Source organism: Polyodon spathula, chromosome 31 (assembly GCF_017654505.1).
Source record: "Polyodon spathula isolate WHYD16114869_AA chromosome 31, ASM1765450v1, whole genome shotgun sequence".
Taxonomy (NCBI): Eukaryota; Metazoa; Chordata; class Actinopteri; order Acipenseriformes; family Polyodontidae; genus Polyodon; species Polyodon spathula.
The window spans coordinates 2,724,672-2,743,519 of record NC_054564.1 but is presented as its reverse complement, the minus strand read 5'-3'; the positions used below and the strand labels follow the sequence as shown (position 1 = coordinate 2,743,519).

Genomic DNA, 18,848 nt, shown 5'->3' with positions numbered 1-18,848 from the left:
GCAGAAAGAGTACACAGAACTGCAAACGCAAGTCAAAAAGGAAGTTAGAAAGGCCAAGAGAGAAATAGAAATGAACATTGCTAAGGGAGCTAAAACCAATTCCAAAATGTTTTTCCAATATTACAACAGCAAGAGAACATTCAAAGAGGAGATTAAATGTTTAAGAGATACAAATGGCAAAATCGTAGATGAAGAAAAAAAAAATAGCAAATATATTAAATGATTACTTTTCACAAGTTTTTACAAAGGAAGATACTGACAACATGCCCCACATGTCATCCAGTTCCTATCCAGTTTTAAATAACTTTAGCATAACTGAGGCAGAAGTGTTAAAGGGACTAGGAGCTCTTAAAATAAACAAATCCCCTGGGCCGGATGAGATCCTCCCAGTAGTACTCAAAGAAATGAAAGAAGTAATTTACAAACCGCTAACCAAGATCATGCAACAGTCTCTTGACACAGGGGTGGTACCAACAGACTGGAAAATTGCAAACGTAATACCGATCCACAAAAAGGGAAACAAAACTGAACCAGGTAACTACAGACCAGTAAGCCTGACTTCTATTATATGCAAACTTATGGAAACTATAATAAGATCCAAAATGGAAAATTACCTATATGGTAACAGGGTCCTGGGAGACAGTCAACATGGTTTTAGGAAAGGGAGATCGTGTCTAACTAACTTGCTTGATTTTTTTGAGGATGCAACATCGATAATGGATAATTGCAAAGCATATGACATGGTTTATTTAGATTTCCAGAAAGCTTTTGACAAAGTCCCGCACAAAAGATTAATTCTCAAACTGAACGCAGTTGGGATTCAAGGAAACACATGTACATGGATTAGGGAGTGGTTAACATGTAGAAAACAGAAAGTACTGATTAGAGGAAAAACCTCAGAATGGAGTGTGGTAACCAGCGGTGTACCACAGGGATCAGTATTAGGTCCTCTGGTATTCCTAATCTACATTAATGATTTAGATTCTGGTATAGTAAGCAAACTTGTTAAATTTGCAGACGACACAAAAGTAGGAGGAGTGGCAAACACTGTTGCAGCAGCAAAGGTCATTCAAAATGATCTAGACAAGATTCAGAACTGGGCAGACACATGGCAAATGACATTTAATAGAGAAAAGTGTAAGGTACTGCACGCAGGAAATAAAAATGTACATTATAAATATCATATGGGAGATACTGAAATTGGAGAAGGAATCTATGAAAAAGACCTAGGAGTTTTTGTTGACTCAGAAATGTCTTCATCTAGACAATGTGGGGAAGCTATAAAAAAGGTTAACAAGATGCTCGGATACATTGTGAAAAGTGTTGAATTTAAATCAAGGGAAGTAATGTTAAAACTGTACAATGCACTAGTAAGACCTCATCTTGAATATTGTGTTCAGTTCTGGTCACCTCGTTATAAAAAAGATATTGCTGCTCTAGAAAGAGTGCAAAGAAGAGCGACCAGAATTATTCCAGGCTTAAAAGGCATGTCATATGCAGACAGGCTAAAATAATTGAATCTGTTCAGTCTTGAACAAAGAAGACTACGTGGCGACCTAATTCAAGCATTCAAAATTCTAAAAGGTATTGACAGTGTCGACCCAAGGGACTTTTTCAGCCTGAAAAAAGAAACAAGGACCAGGGGTCACAAATGGAGTTTAGACAAAGGGGCATTCAGAACAGTAAATAGGAGGCACTTTTTTACACAGATAATTGTGAGGGTCTGGAATCAACTCCCCAGTAATGTTTTTGAAGCTGACACCCTGGGATCCTTCAAGAAGCTGCTTGATGAGATTTTGGGATCAATAAGCTACTAACAACCAAATGAGCAAGATGGGTCAAATGGCCTCCTCTCGTTTGTAAACTTTCTTATGTTCTTATGTTCTTATTTTGTATGTAGTGTGTTAATGTTGGTGTTTATACACGGGATATAAATATGGGTTACGAGCACAATTGTTTAAAATGTATATTTGTATTTAGGCATGAGGATTGCACAGCACTTCACGTGCAGGTAAAATAATATGTGAGCACGGGGAATTGCACTTTTATTAATTCACGTGCAGTTGTACCGAGTCGCCAATTGAATGATTGATTAGCAATCGAGTCTTGGTACAGCTGCATAAATGTTGCTTGTTTTCACTCACTCGGGGTTGTGTTCGTGAGTGGAGAACGGGAGAGAGAAGGAGATATTCTATTAACAATTGATATTTCGTACTGGAAGCTCCAGCACGGTACTTGTTGGGTTCGTCTGCATTTGTTTTGTCTGTCTGTTTGTTTCGCCAACACGCCCTTTGTTTTGTGTGTTTTGTTTAAATCTTTTTGTTTGTTAGTATTATTTACAATAAAACTCTGGACGCTGTAGCGTCACAGATTCATCGCCAGACTTTTGTTGTTCTTCGTCCTTCTTCTGGTCCGTCACCCCTGCAAAGCCATCCTGTTCACAGCAAGGAAGATCCAATGTTCTGAATAATGGCTAGAATCATCTTCTGAGGAAGGGCCCTGCCATCTGTCCTACGAGAGGCTGGATTAGTAAGCGGGATACTGCATTAATCGGAAAGCGGGTCTTTGTTTCAACGTATCTGCACGAAATAACATTAGATTAAAGAAGTCTTAATATGTGCTTGAACATTAGATTGAGGTTAATACACGAATTGTGAGGGTCTGGAATCAAATCCCCAGTAATGTTGTTGAAGCTGACACCCTGGGATCCTTCAAGAAGCTGCTTGATGAGATTCTGGGATGGGCCGAATTGCCTCCTCTCGTTTGTAAACTTTCTTATGTTCTTATGTAAATGAACTGAACAAAGCAGTCAATTATGTTTTTGGAAGATTCCGAGAGAATCGCCACAAAAACACTTAGTCTATACAACTTTTCAATTGTAACCCATTAGCTGAACTGAGTTACGACTGATCAACTGAACCATTCCCAATTGGAAAACTGCCAACAACAAAGATCATGTTGCAAGCCTTGGAGATCAACAAGCCGATCTCCATTTGAAAAGAACAAATATTTGTATTTACGAGCCTGTGTAATACAATGTGTACAGCAAAGTACCGTCTACATTGGAACTGCGGATCAAGCGCTGCAGTGTCCATCAACACAGATTTGACATCTGTATGTGGAAATCGATAAGTATTCAATATGTCTAATATTAAATACTTTATGACTCGAAAGTAACTGAACCAAATGCTATCAATTTAAGTGGATATAACTAGAATATAACTTCCTGTTTTAGATTGTATAAGAAATGTATTATGTTTGTTTGAAATGTGCAACTCAGGAGTTTCCTCGTGAATGCAGAGAATTTCATAATTGCCCCATTTGAACATATTATCAACTGAGGTTGATACATATTATTAGTTTGGTACATCACGTCTAAACTAAGTTAACACGGTAAAACTCATTTGTACTCAGGTACTGGAATGTTGGATTCTGTTCGGAATGGGAAGTTGAATTCTTGTGCATATTGACATGATCGATTACAACGAGAAACGGGTATTGAAAATATTAATGCAAAGTAGACACTTTGTGTGATAAAACATATTCAATATTAGTATATTAACCGTGTATGCTAATGATGTTATGGTCGTTGTAATCGTTTGACTATGGAATCAATGAACTGCATATTACTATTCACGCATATCTCTAATCAAGTCTTTCCTTTCTGTGGTATTAGATTGATTGTGTACCCCTTTTTTACTTAAATAAATAAATGTTTTATATTTCTGACACGTTGTGTGGATGTCAATTGTTGTCAAGGGAATCCGAGTTCTACATGCTATCACCGAACTATTATGGTATGTTTCAGTTAGTACCATTTGGCCGTTCTTAAACAGTGCGTCTAGAGACTCATTTATATATAAATAAAATGTATACCAAAGTCACTACAGGTGGCAGAAGCTCCTGTGAGGGGGGGGGGGGTTGATAATCTAAAGGTCTCATGGGGTCTGAGCCTTGGCAGCAGCTTGAGCGACAGGGGAAACAGACTCTAAGAGAGTTTCTCAATAAGCCTAAGCTCCACTATACTGGCCTCTTGGTGGTGAAGCTGACTCCAACTCGTCCATAAGTGTTAACTGATTGCTCTAACCCTTATACCCCCCCCCCCACAGACCGGACGAGGAGGGACGCTGCAGCATAGAACTTGTTGGCTAACAGAAGATATAGCATGTAGATATAACTTGTTGGCAAACCTCAAGATATTTTCTGGGCAATGCAGGGCAGAAACAAATTGGCCCAAGACACTGCTGCAGAAGAGGAAGATTTGGAGGGCTCCCAGTGCCTGAAACCGGTTCAATAATGGGCATGTCTTGTGTATTGCTGCTGCATTTTTTAAGATGTGTAGGGGTGCTGTGTTAATTTAGTTTGGACAGTTTATTAATTTTTCTCTTTTACTTTATTATAGTTTATTAACATACACTTGCCTATTGCTTTTCTTTTATTCCGTTTATTGCATATGTTGATGCAAGTGTGTCATAACAAGTAATACATATTTATTTATTGATTGATTCATATTGTGTCTGGTGGCTAACCTCGTCTTAGAGAACACTGTGCTTGCTTCCAGAGGGGTGTTCTCTTAGCTGAGACTACTGTACAACTGCTTGCTATTATTGCAAACAAAACATGTCAACTGGAAGTACACTGGAAGTAAAGAGAGTTTGACGCATGATCAAGGTGTTTTGAAAACAATAACTTTGAAAGGTTTTATTTTGCGAAAAAGATGACAGTGATGATGTGGACAAAGGAAAAACAGCATTTGAAAAAAAAAAAATAGATGTAAAGCAACGGGCAAGGTAGCCCTGCCTCACCTGCAAACCACATGGCCAACCAGACAAAGAAAGGGTTTGCTTTATTATCTTTCTGAAAATAACAGTGCTTGGTTATTATCATAATTATCATATTTCCTGAGATAGAAATGTAACCATTACCATATTGTTATTTCCCTCTTAAAGACCCGAAATCTGAATAAGATATCAAAGCTGCTCGCAGAGCCCCCAAGGGCACAAAAGGACTGAGCCCACAGATCTCAGCGACACTTTTCCTTTAAGACTGCTCCAATCATTGAAGCAGCGACCTTGAAGGTTAATGGTCACATTTCTATTTCAGGGAACCAGGGTTATGATAATAACGTTAGGTTATTATCATAACCCTGATTCCCTGAAATAGAAATTTAACCATTACCAGAGTGGGTATTTACCTCCTAAAGACCCGAAACTGGAATAAAATATCAAAGCTGCTCGCAGAGCCTGTGACACAGTCATGACCCACCCGCGAGGGCACAAAATGACAGTGCTCACAGACCTCTGCATCATTTTTCCTTCAGGCCTGCTGCAATCATGGACGTGGGGCACAAGGCCACAGTGGGACGTTAACAAACAGCAGGCTATAGTGCACACAAACGTGTAATTAGTGAAACTAACAGTGATAATCACATATTTTGTGTAAAAATACAATAATGTGAAAATCTATAGCAGATAGAAGCAACAAGCACTCTCCAGTCAGGTCAGCTCTTGAAAGTAAAAATGGTGCTGAGATCTGTGGGCACAGTCCTTATTGTGTCCTCAGAGGTGAGCCATGACTGCACCACAGGCTCCGCAAGCAACTTTGGTATATCTTATTTAGGTTTTGGGTCTTTAGAAGGTAATTACCCATACGGTAATGGGTACATTTCGTACTTGAAAGGGAAGCATTATTACACTACCAAGGTGCTAAAGCAGTAAGCAGACAGCACAAGAACAAAAAAGACATTTTTTCTGAATGTCACAAAGGCAGAAAATATAAGAACATAAGAAAGTTTACAAACGAGAGGAAGCCATTCGGCCCATCTTGCTCGTTTGGTTGTTAGTAGCTTATTGATCCCAAATTCTCATCAAGCAGCTTCTTGAAGGATCCCAGGGTGTCAGCTTCAACAACATTACTGGGGAGTTGATTCCAGACCCTCACAATTATCTGTGTAAAAAAGTGCCTCCTATTTTCTGTTCTGAATGCCCCTTTGTCTAATCTCCATTTGTGACCCCTGGTCCTTGTTTCTTTTTTCAGGTCGAAAACGTCCCTTGGGTTGACATTGTCAATACCTTTTAGAATTTTGAATGCTTGAATTAGGTCGCCACGTAGTCATCTTTGTTCAAGACTGAACAGATTCAATTCTTTTAGCCTGTCTGCATATGACATGCATTTTAAGCCCTTCAAGAAGCTGCTTGATGAGATTTTGGGATCAATAAGCTACTAACAACCAAACGAGCAAGATGGGCCGAATGGCCTCCTCTCGTTTGTAAACTTTCTTATGTTCTTATGTTCTTAATAATTCTGGTCGCTCTTCTTTGCACTCTTTCTAGAGCAGCAATATCTTTTTTATAGCGAGGTGACCAGAACTGCACACAATATTCAAGATGAGGTCTTACTAGTGCATTGTACAGTTTTAACATTACTTCCCTTGATTTAAATTCAACACTTTTCACAATGTATCCGAGCATCTTGTTAGTCTTTTTTATAGCTTCCTTCTGAGTCAACAAAAACTCCTAGGTCTTTTTCATAGATTCCTTCTCCAATTTCAGTATCGCCCATATGATAATTTATAATGTACCTTTTTATTTCCTGCGTGCAGTACCTTACACTTTTCTCTATTAAATGTCATTTGCCATGTGTCTGCCCAGTTCTGAATCTTGTCTAGATCATTTTGAATGACCTTTGCTGCTACAACAGTATTTGCCACTCCTCCTACTTTTGTGTCGTCTGCAAATTTAATAAGTTTGCTTACTATACCAGAATCTAAATCATTAATGTAGATTAGGAATAGCAGAGGACCTAATACTGATCCCTGTGGTACACCACTGGTTACCACACTTGTGGCAGAGCACAGCTCTGCTCTTTAGAAATTGGCAGGGATGGGGTTAAATTCCCCTACCTGCCTTGGTTCATTGTGTTCAGGTGACTGGGGTTGATTAGATGATTAGTTTAATTAACGATCAATCAGCGCCCAGCCACCTGACATAAAAGGAGGCCTCTGCTTCTCATTTAGGAGGAGGGAGCTGAGGAAGCAGGTTGGTGTTTTGGTGTTTGTGGTTTTTGACTGTTTTGAATCCAGTGAAGGCATTGCCCAGCCTGGAAACCTTTATTTTTGTGAGTGTATTTTTGCTTTATTTTGTTTATTTTGTGTTTAAATTGCCTTGTTTTGGCCCTTGTGCCCTTTCATTTTTGTGTTTATAATAAGTTATTTTTTTGAATTCCAGACTGTCTCTGGGCCTCTATCCACTCACCAGCCTGCCACAACACTCCATTCTGAGGTTTTTCCTCTAATCAGTACTTTCTGTTTTCTACATGTTAACCACTCCCTAATCCATGTACATGTCATATAAAGCAAGGTAAAGGAACAATGTCATGTAACTGGTCCTTTCAGGAAAATAAATTGTGAGGGTTGGCTGCTTGGGCACTTCCTCTTAAGAGAATTGTGAGCTTCTGGAACCAACTCCCCAGTAATAATGTTGACACCCTGGGATCCTTGAAGAAGCTACTTGACGAGATTCTGAGATAAGCTACTCGAGCAAAATGGGCCGAATGGCCTCCTCTCGTTTGTAAGCTTTCTTATGTTCTTATAAACTTCCTGTCGTGGGAGGGGCTTCTTTAGCCAACCAAGTTAAAGCTTTGGTATATACCTGTCAAGAGAGACTGACAAGAGAATGACTCATTCATGAGTGGAACTGACCTTTGTAAGACAACAATCCATTTAGATGAAAAAATGAATCCAGCTATGAAATGATAATGGTGTTTGAGTCCTTGAAGAACTACTATCAATTAATGTATATTTGGGGATGACTGTGAGCAAGCTGTGGGGTAAAGTGTGCATACTATAAATCAGTATAGTGAAGGAAAAGAGGACACACATATTTGCAAATAATTAAAGTTTTATTCATTACAAATTTTACAGTCACCCCTGATTAAAAAAAAAAGTGCCAGCCTTTGCATAGAGGCAGAGGACATGCTAGACTTGCTGTCAGGGAAGCAGAGTTCTCCACTTGCTGTTTTCCAAGTTCCTCATACCTGGAGCGGCTACTCGAAGCATTTCTTAGATGTGCTCCTTCTCTAGTCACCCGAGGGCATTACCATCTGGTAGTGAACCAGAAAAAGCCACACAGACAAAGTAAAATACCAAATGCCCCTATTATTATTTTAAACATTACAAGTACCGCTAAATGGAACTTAAAGGAAGTTAAGAACAGAAGATAACAAGCATTCTACACAGAGAGTTATAAATACATGGAATAGCCTACCAAGCGAAGTAGTAGAATCTACAATACTAGGAAACACGCATTCCTATTAAATTAGATCATCCAATTAAGGGCAAATGGTGTGCTAAGAATGGGTGAGCCTTGATTTTCAAAACTGCTGCTTCTTGTTCCCAAACAAGATGAAAGAAGTCTTAATGTGTGCTTGATTACCTTAAAAACAGCAAGTAAAGCACCCTGCTTTCCTGAAAATACATTAGGAAGAAGCCAAAAAGGACATACTCCATAACCATGTTTGGGTCTGTTCCTGTATTGACCGAGCCACAAAGACAGCCGCTTCCTGTCACAAGTACAGAACTCTCCTTGTCACCACGGAAACAGTTACACCTCAGAATATAACAGAGGCGGGATTACAGGAGAGTTCTGAATGCACCATTCTGTCTGAAATGCCAAACACATGTCAAGCAAATTGTACCTGCAAAATAATCATTATTAAGAACATGGCACAACCTAGTATAAATACGACAGACATGTAAGAGCACTGTTAAAAAGCCACTACGATTTTGTGCATCTTGCTCTTAACATGCATCTTTCAGCTAAACCTAACCATCAAAAAAACCCACATTTTCTTATAATTTATTATTGAGTTCCAGTGCATTTTGCTCACCTTTTTTAAATACATGAGGTAATATATGCATGTCAGTTAAGATCAGTTACTGCTTTTGATTGCTGTTCATTTTAGTTTCAGGGTGAATACATCACTGCTTTGGTGGCTATTACACGAATATACATCTTTGTGATGTACTGGACATGAAAAGTGAACACCAATCTTAGTAAAATTAAAAAAATCAAGACTGCAGGAGAAATGGAAAAATAAGGGCCAATAGGGTTATTTAAGAAAGTTTTTATTAATCAAACACAATTCTATGCAGATGAAACCTTACTGATGGTTGACTCAGTATTAGTTCATAAAAACAGACCCTCAGGAAGGCTCTGTGTTGCATCTCACGCAGTCTTAGTGTGTTCAGAGTTGTACTGCACTTCTTGAAGTACTTTTTGTTAATCATCTTAATATATTTCTCTTTTTAAAACATTATTTACGCAAAAATTTACTCAGATAGGATTTTTAGAGGATTTGCATTTTGTGATGGTGTTTGACGCTGTAGTTTTGAAGTCTGCAACACAGGGTTCAATGTCTCCCAGTAGGCTCAGTAAATCATGAGAGGAAGTTAATAGTATTTGGTAGGGTGGCTGCTGTGGAATTATCAAATTGCTAAACAATTTTCATTAACAAGAAAAAAAAAAAAAACATTAGATTGAAGTTAATTCTGTGTTGTGCATTTAAAATCATGATATTATAACATAATAATCTGACATTAGCTATCACATGTTCCAGGTGGGTGAATAACCCTTCTTTTGTGTAAGATTGCAGTTTACAAGGTATTTTTCAGGTGTGGATGACTCCTCTTTATATCGTCCATTCCTAACACAGCAGTGGAGAGTCTCTTATTTTTCAAGGAGTGTCATCTTGCGCTGTATGTTTAAAAAAACATTTTACAGGGAGTCCCATAAGGCAGTATCATAAGCATCATTTTCAACATTGATTGTCTCCTCTTTCCAGTGTGAAATGTCTTGAAGCGAAGAGGAACAGATTGAGATAATTCTGGTGTGTGGTGCAGAATGTAAGAGGGTGTGGCTGCCCAATGACCAGAGAGCATCCACATCAGCCTGATATCCAGTATAATACAATACCTGGCTCATAGGGCTTCCAATATAACAGTAATATAGAATTGATCAATGATCAAACAAAATGCTGATAGACTCCCTTCACTGGGAAAACACAATCAAAACAATCTCCACCAGCACTCCATTTCAAACCATCAATTCCTCTGAAAAGCTTGTCTAGTGTGGTATCTACATTGCACCCTGCAGGCCATGTTTTCTCATGGGAGTTAACTCACAAAACGAAGAGTAAGGCAACAGCTAAAACGTTTGTCTTCATTTCCGGATTACAGCACTCCATCTCACACCTCTGTAGAAAGGCTGTCACGTTTATTTGTTAATGAGTATCTTAAGTGTATTTGTTACTGTGTATCTCGGTTTAATTTCTCCAAAAAACAAAGAAACAATAATTAGTGCCAGTCTGCTTGCAAAACTAGGAGCACATCTTTAAATACAACTTTAGCAAGTGTGGCTCTAATACACAGGTCATGACACCAAAAAACAAAACAGCATTCGCGAGATGACACTCCATAAGAGGCACCCACTTGTATGAACTACATTAGATATATCTAGCCATCTGTTAAGATTCAGACAACCCACAAAACAAGCTATTAAACTGCCATCTGCAAAGCAGGCAACGCCCTGCCCATTACTGTAGGGGGCCTTGCTAGAAGAGGAGTCCCATGACATGAGGGTTGGAGAGATACTCTCCCAAGCTAGCCCGCCTCTCCCCTCCAGAATTGCACTGCGCTACCATGCAGAAGCCCTCTCACTGTGGAGCATGATCAGGGGATGGGACAACGGATCTTCTGGTTTTGGGGGGTGGAGGAGGAGGAGGTTTGGAGTCCCCTTTAACTGGTAATGGGGGCACAATCTGAGATAGAGAAAGAGAGAAAGAGTGTTGATCATGTCACATAATGCTAAACATAATACTGAAGACTGAAAACATTTAAAGTTGATTCTTACATTAAAAAGACTGATGCAAAGAATAAGGGTTTACACTCTGGTGTACCTGACAAACTTATGAGGTTTAAAAATTTACCAGGATGTGATGACTGAAACATGTAACAAAGTGAATACCAGATTCCTTCGAATTTGTATGGAGGCAGTTTGCAGAGCATTAGTTACGACGTGATGTTCTCATTTCCAGTCGTGATTTCACCTGTTTTCTCCCTTTTAGTGACCTGTGGTATTGCTTGGCATGTCTAAAAATACAGGGGATCAGCATTTCCAATCTGTCCAAGCTGGCACTATTTGTTAGAACGGAGCCTAATAATGAAATTCTGAAATTGTAAAAGCTTCTCTTCAAATTTTATTTTCTTTTTTGAAATTGGCAATTTTTTTTGGAAAGCCCAATTATCATTTTTTTTTTTATTTCAACCCAACTCACCACTGCCACCATGGCTCTGACTCGGGAGAGACAAAGATGGACACACACCATCCTCAGAAATGTGTGCATTCAGCCGTCCACTTCTTTTCACTCTGCAGGCCAGCCCTGCCACCTCAGAGCTACAGCGTCGGAGGACCACGCAGCTCTTGGCAACTTACAGGCAGGCCCGCAGGCACCCAGCCAGTCTACAGGGATAGCTGGTGCGCGGCGAACCGAGGACACCCTGGCCGACCTAAGCCCTCTCCACCTGGCAGTAGAATAGACTTGACTCGAACTGTCAATCTCCAGGCTATAGGGCGCATCCCGCACTCCATGCGGATTGCCTTTACCGGATGCGCCACTCAGAAGCCCTCTTCAAATTTTAGGATGCTAATGACACTTATGTATGTCATGGATGACTCAAGATCAGGCAGTAACGTTTTTGTTTGTCTTTTCTTGGGTACTCGATTCTAATACATGCACCACTTTTCTCAAATTTAAGATGCAGGCCATTTTTGAGAAAAAGAAATTGGTTTAAAAAGTGCGTCTTGAAGAAATATGGTATAAAATGTTAGAAAGTGAATCTTACAAGAAACAACAAGAATACATTAGCCTAGCCATTCAGAAAGGAGGTACTTGCATATATGCAGAATAGGTTTGTGGTGATACAAGACTTTTCACATCACAATACAGGCTGAAATGTTCAGATAGTGTATCTAGTTTGTAGAGATATAATCTATATACAGGTCCAGTCTATTATATATATATATATATATATATATATATATAACAATTAGTACAAAAAAAAAAAAAAAAAAAAAAAAAAACAAAGTGGGACAAAAAACAAAAAAACAGTTAGCTATACTGTTTAACTTGAACTCTGCAACTGTTTAAAGCTGAAAACAACTAAACAGGTCTGAGTAAGCAAATTATCAGTAGAATTATGGGTTTAGTTAAGTGATTGAGAGCTCAGTTGGAATGAAAACCAGTAGACACAGCAGACCGGGTTTGAGAAGCCCTGCCCTAACCCTTACCTCTGTGGAGCTCCTGTTCCTCTGGCTGCCGTTCTCGTGAGGTTTGTGTTTAGGAGGCATTGGGGGCGGAGTGTTGTGAAGGTCAGAGTTCACCTCCCCCTCGCTCTGTAGAGATGAGAAACCTTAACAGGAAGGAATACAGAAAGTGACCTGTTTAACAGGAAGGAATACAGAGAGTGACCTGTTTAACAGGAAGGAATACAGAGTGACCTGTTTAACAGGAAGGAATACAGAGTGACCTGTTTAACAGGAAGGAATACAGAGAGTGACCTGTTTAACAGGAAGGAATACAGAGAGTGACATGTTTAAAAGTTCCCTCGCAACAATATTTCCATACCTTTGCTTACTTCACTGGCACTATCTCATAACTTGTCTTGCATAGATAAGAACATAAGAAAATGAATGCTAACTGATCTCAGAACTTTGTCAAGTTGGGTCTAAAGTATCCAAGAGATTCTGCCTAAACCACATGACTAGGCAGCCCATTCTATAACCTCACCACTCTCCTTCCATCTGTCCTAAGTCCAAAGTATTGTTTCAGGTTAACTATATGAACTCCTTTTAAAATTTCAAAGACCAACCAGGTCACCCAAAATTCTTCTTTGTTCCAGAATAAACAGTTCTTTCAGCCTACCTTTGTAGCAAACTCTTTAAGCCCTGGGATTAGTCTGGTTGTGCCTGTTTGCTTGATAGGGCCATAGTTGTCCTGTAGCTCCCCTAACAATAAACATCTAAACACCTTGACCCTGCAGTGTTACTTACTGGAGCTTCGGGGCGAGCATTGGGTGCCTGGAGAAGGGCTCACTGAGGTCGACAAGTTCAGCTGGGAGGAAGATCCCTGAAACAAGGACAGGGTCACCCGCCGATCACCAAACTGCAGGCTCTTGGGGCGCTGTGGTCTCTCTGGGGGAGTCTACATATAGGAAATAACAATTACAATCAGTTGTTATTACTGTTGAAATGACCTAGACAGTAAAAACATCTAGACTAGATACATGTTTTACTAGATGCATGTTTTACTAGATACATGTTTTACTAGATACATGTTTGCTCCAATATGCATTTCTTTCAAAGCTGCACATGCAAGACCAATATAGTGATTAGAACTGGAATTACTTCATTAGCTATACAATCTTTAAGGAATGAAACAGGTCTACAGAGTAAGTGGCAGCAGAGAAAGGACAGCAGAACAAGGACACTGGCTGTGTTGTGGCTGTTCTGTGGTTGTATTGTGCACCGGACTATATTGAAACATATTTTGTGTTTTTATGCTCAATATTTTAAACACTTAATAAATCAACAAAAATGCATTCTGGAAACTGAAAAACATACACAGAGTAAAAATAGCACTGATTGTTTTACCAAGCATTTTATTAGGGCTATTTTGGTATTTGATAAATCTGTTGTAGAGATGTTGCTAGGTTTTGTTAAAGTCAATGATCAACCAGATATTGATTCTAATTTAGATGATCAAAGACAGCAAAAGATAACAGCTACATTTTAATTTCGCATTATTAAAGTACATAAGGTACTTAAGCTATTAATGTGTCTTGATGATAAAAAATCAGTTGCCTGGATAGATTGCAGCCATATTTCTGAAAGGTAGCAGCACAGACTGTTGCTCAACCATTAGCCAATCTCTTTAACCCTTTCAGGACCAGGCATTTTTTGGCTTGACTCTCTTCCTATAAAAATTCACCAAAAATCAATTTTTTACAGTAGCACTTTGGAAATGGTGCCCTTTTTTCAGAACTACTTCAGAAACCATATCAATTTTTTTGCTTTTTTTTTTTCAACACAGCATTTCTAAAGTATTTTTTAAATATATTCTGCTTAGGGATACAGGAATAAAAACATGTTATTCTATAACCCGAGGGACCTTACAATACTTGCTGAAAGCTTTTTTGAAAAATATTGATGTTTGAGCAATTACAAGACATTGTTTCAGCTGAGTGATTGCAATGACATAATATATGTTTTTATTCTCAGTCTTTATAAGCAATAATGGACACTTCTCTCGGTTTACTTTCTCAAAATAAATATTTACAAATAGTTATTCTTTTCATAATTATGAGTAATAAGGAAAAAAAAAATGTACCTGATACATTTAGTTCAGGAAAGAGTAGATGCTTATATCCAAGCGTTTCTTGTTTTTACAACATTGATAAATATCATGTATATTAAAACACGACACAGAATACATGTTCTAATATAATTACAAGTCAAACACATCAGATTTACAGTGTTTCCCTTTTTTTATTAGCTCCAAACAAGTTCCTTTCTGCTTTTGTCTCTGCCGAGCTGCTGTAAACTGTCTCTGCCCTTCAGACACTAAATGCTCCTCTATGTGACGACACGAGAAAAAAAAAAATCAATCAATCTATCTATGGAAGTGAACGTCAGTCCCCTCCCCTATGCAAAGATATATTTCCACAATCCTGGTCCTTAAAGGGTTAATCTCTCTCTCATTTCAAATTCAATTCCTTCACTATGGAAATCTACATATGCTGTATGACTGTTCAAACCTTAACAATAATAGTCCTATATCTGTACTTCCAGTTATTGCCAAAGTATTTGAGAGTTTAGTAAACGTACAATTATAGCGTTTCTGAGAACAGAACAAATTCCTAGCAGATCAATCTGGACTTCAATAGAAACACACAGTAGCACCAACTGCAGTCCAGCTGGTGGTTATTGAACTTGCTCTGGATGCTGGTAAATGTGTTGGTGCTTTATTACTGGATTTATCTCAAGCGTTTGATTCTGTGGATCATACAGTTTTGTGTAAAATATGATGTTGTTTTGGATTTAGCGATAGGGCTGTGGACTGGTTTAAAGATTAACTAAAAGATCAAACACAAGCAATAAGGAATTAATAATGGAATTATTTCCACCGCTGAGCCTCTATGTAAGGGGTACCTCAGGGTTCAGGCATTGGACCAGTGCTCTTTACCCTCTCTGTGCATGACCTGGGATCTGACTTGGGTAATACTAAAATTACCTATATGGTAACAGGGTCCTGGGAGACAGTCAACATGGTTTTAGGAAAGATCACGGGACTTATTGATGTATCTTTGTTTATATTGATAAGACGAAAGAATGAAACCGTCTAATTATCTAAAAACTTTGCCACGAGGATTGACGAAAATTTTTAGCATGTGGTATAGTTGTCTTTCTGTTAGTACTCTAAGAAGTGTTAGTTTACTAGATTAGATGGGACACCAAGAATAACACGACATCGACATCCACCGACCAAAACCGTCGTCGGTCACGAATGAATTTTGACCGGGGGACATCAACTAAAAACGTGCTGTTCGTTTCGTATTTGCATCGGTACAATGATAGGACGAAACTTGATTTGAGTTTCATGATGTCGGTCAAACAAAACTGAACGAGTCATGGTTTTAGGAAAGGGAGATCGTGTCTATGGAAACTAACTTGCTTGATTTTTTTATGGTAACAGGATGCAAACATGGTTTTAGGAAAATGTGTCTATAATTGCAAAACATATGACATGGTTTATTTAGATTTCCAGAAAGCTTTTGACAAAGTCCCGCACAAAAGATTAATTCTCAAACTGAACGCAGTAGGGATTCAAGAAAACACATGTACATGGATTAGGGAGTGGTTAACATGTAGAAAACAGAAAGTACTGATTAGAGGAAAAACCTCAGAATGGAGTGTGGTAACCAGCGGTGTACCACAGGGATCAGTATTAGGTCCTCTGCTATTCCTAATCTACATTAATGATTTAGATTCTGGTATAGTAAGCAAACTTGTTAAATTTGCAGACGACACAAAAGTAGGAGGAGTGGCAAACACTGTTGCAGCAGCAAAGGTCATTCAAAATGATCTAGACAAGATTCAGAACTGGGCAGACACATGGCAAATGACATTTATTAGAGAAAAGTGCAAGGTACTGCAAGCAGGAAATAAAAATGTACATTATAAATATCATATGGGAGATACTGAAATTGGAGAAGGAATCTATGAAAAAGACCTAGGAGTTTTTGTTGACTCAGAAATGTCTTCATCTAGACAATGTGGGGAAGCTATAAAAAAGGCTAACAAGATGCTCGGATACATTGTGAAAAGTGTTGAATTTAAATCAAGGGAAGTAATGTTAAAACTGTACAATGCACTAGTAAGACCTCATCTTGAATATTGTGTGCAGTTCTGGTCACCTCGCTATAAAAAAGATATTGCAGCTCTAGAAAGAGTACAAAAAGAGCGACCAGAATTATTCCGGGCTTAAAAGGCATGTCATATGCAGATAGGCTAAAAGAATTGAATCTGTTCAGTCTTGAACAAAGAAGACTACGTGGCGACCTAATTCAAGCATTCAAAATTCTAAAAGGTATTGACAGTGTCGACCCAAGGGACTTTTTCAGCCTGAAAAAAGAAACAAGGACCAGGGGTCACAAATGGAGATTAGACAAAGGGGCATTCAGAACAGAAAATAGGAGGCACTTTTTTTTACACAGAGAATTGTGAGGGTCTAGAATCAACTCCCCAGTAATGTTGTTGAAGCTGACACCCTGGGATCCTTCAAGAAGCTGCTTGATGAGATTTTGGGATCAATAAGCTACTAACAACCAAACGAGCAAGATGGGCCGAATGGCCTCCTCTCGTTTGTAAACTTTCTTATGTTCTTATGTAAGCACCTGGGCCCCGATGCCAGAGGGGGGCCCCTCACACACACAGAAATAAAATTGCAAATATGAGTGAATGTATTATTTCTGTGCCAGCTGTCCTACTCAAGCAGCCTTTAGGACCAGAAGCATTTTGTTTTCACTAAACTCCACTAAACTGTATGTGTGCAGTGCAGTGAACCTTTTCAGATCTCTCCCCCTTTTTACCTGCTTGCCTTTTGTTCCCTTAGTCCCGCCTTTTCTCATTTTCTATTGGCTTCCATCCTCCCCAGGGATTTGTAAAGCCAAAAGCTATTCGCTGATCTCAAGTCGACATACATTATACAAATTTGCCAATTAAAGACATCCTACAATTGGCACATTCACTTTCCAACAATCAAGACTTTCATCTGCCAAATGTTTTGTCAAGCCTCACTATCATAACGTCTATTATTATCAGAACGCCTGAACGCCTATAATAATTCTATGATTTTAAACCATCAAAAGTGAAACCAGCCGAACCTGTGGAACCTCCAAATAAAAAAAAAACAAAAACCTCAAGTCTGGATGTCAAAAAGAGAAGCAAAAGACTAAGAAAATAAAAACAATGTCAATAAGTAAAAAATATTATTTCTGTAAAGTGTTTTCTGCTTTCTGTTAATTGTGTACTAAGTAAGCTATGGTAAAAAAGAAAATGCGCTCCAGGTATTCATTTGATTTGTGTACAGGCCTGCTGGACAGATTTATTACATTTTTTTTTTTTTTTAAACACACAGCTCTTGTCTCCAGACATGTCGGGTTTAGCGGGGGACTACAGACTGTGAAAACCTTTTTGATAGAAACATTTTTGATTTGGGGGTGAAGGTGACCTGACCTCACCATCAAAGGATGAGCTATGACACCTACAAGAAAATTCACAGATTTTGGATTTTTGAAGTTGCATTTGTCATGCATTCAAGCATTGCTTATGTCCACTTTAAGGCTAGTTACCACATACTCCTAAACGAACCGGCTTTATTTTTCAGTATTCTAATATTCAATATAGGATGCTGTGTGGTTCAGTGGTTAAAGAAAAGGGCTTGTAACCAGGAGTTCCCGGGTTCAAATCCCAGCTCAGCCGCTGACCCACTGTGTGTGACCCTGAGCAAGTCACTTAACCAGTGACACATTTGAAGGTACCAAAACCTTTGCAGTTTGCGGTTACCACAATGTTTTGCTTGATCATTGTGGATCTCAACAACATCTATCCAAAAATATCTATGGGTGAAAAGTATTGAGCAGTTTAGAAGCAGTAAAGAAAAATTAAATCTTTATCTGCTTTAATCAGAAAATACAGTAGATTGGGAAATTACTGCAGCTTAAACTCTAATAGCTACACGTCTTTTTCTGATAAACTGAAACTCAGGCCATCTGATTACTTTCAGATTCAAACTTGGCGCCATTCTGAGACAAGGGGGTGGAGCTAACAAAGCACGTACAGGCATAGAAGCAAGGCAGTCCAAACAGTGGCAGCGTGGGAGAAGTGATTCGTGGAAAAGTGCAGAGCAGTTTAGAAGCAGTTTGACAGCTGCAGTAAATAAACTTAAACTTACAAAAAAAAAAAATGTACATGGCCTTCAATGTGGGAAATCCGAGAACATCCAGCAGAGCTAAACCAAGTGTGTGTAAAGTACTGCAAAATCCAGGTCTTGATTCAATGAGTAAGTATGCTAGAAATGGAGCTGCACGAAATGACAGAGCAACAGGCGTTTGAGGGGCTGGCACACCCGAAATTCTTGGAAGTTTGCATCCCTAACAGACAGAAAGCCACCAGGGAGATAGAAGAGGGTCAAAAACAGCTGGGTTCAGATAGGCAGAGACAGAGGAAAAAAGA

At 38.8% G+C, this 18,848-nt stretch overlaps 1 protein-coding gene across 1 annotated transcript in view; it reads right to left on the bottom strand.

Moving 5' to 3' along the window:
* Positions 1-7,880: 7,880 nt before the first annotated feature.
* The window catches only part of dock5 (dedicator of cytokinesis 5), a 144,510-nt gene continuing 133,542 nt past the window's right edge, over positions 7,881-18,848 (bottom strand). The window contains exons 51-53 of the mRNA XM_041233352.1: positions 13,107-13,257; positions 12,345-12,466; positions 7,881-10,815 (exon numbers count right to left, since the gene is read on the bottom strand). Of these exons, the coding sequence (XP_041089286.1) occupies positions 10,711-10,815; positions 12,345-12,466; positions 13,107-13,257 (378 nt within the window). The 3' untranslated portion in view covers positions 7,881-10,710. The remainder of the gene's footprint in view (positions 10,816-12,344; positions 12,467-13,106; positions 13,258-18,848) is intronic.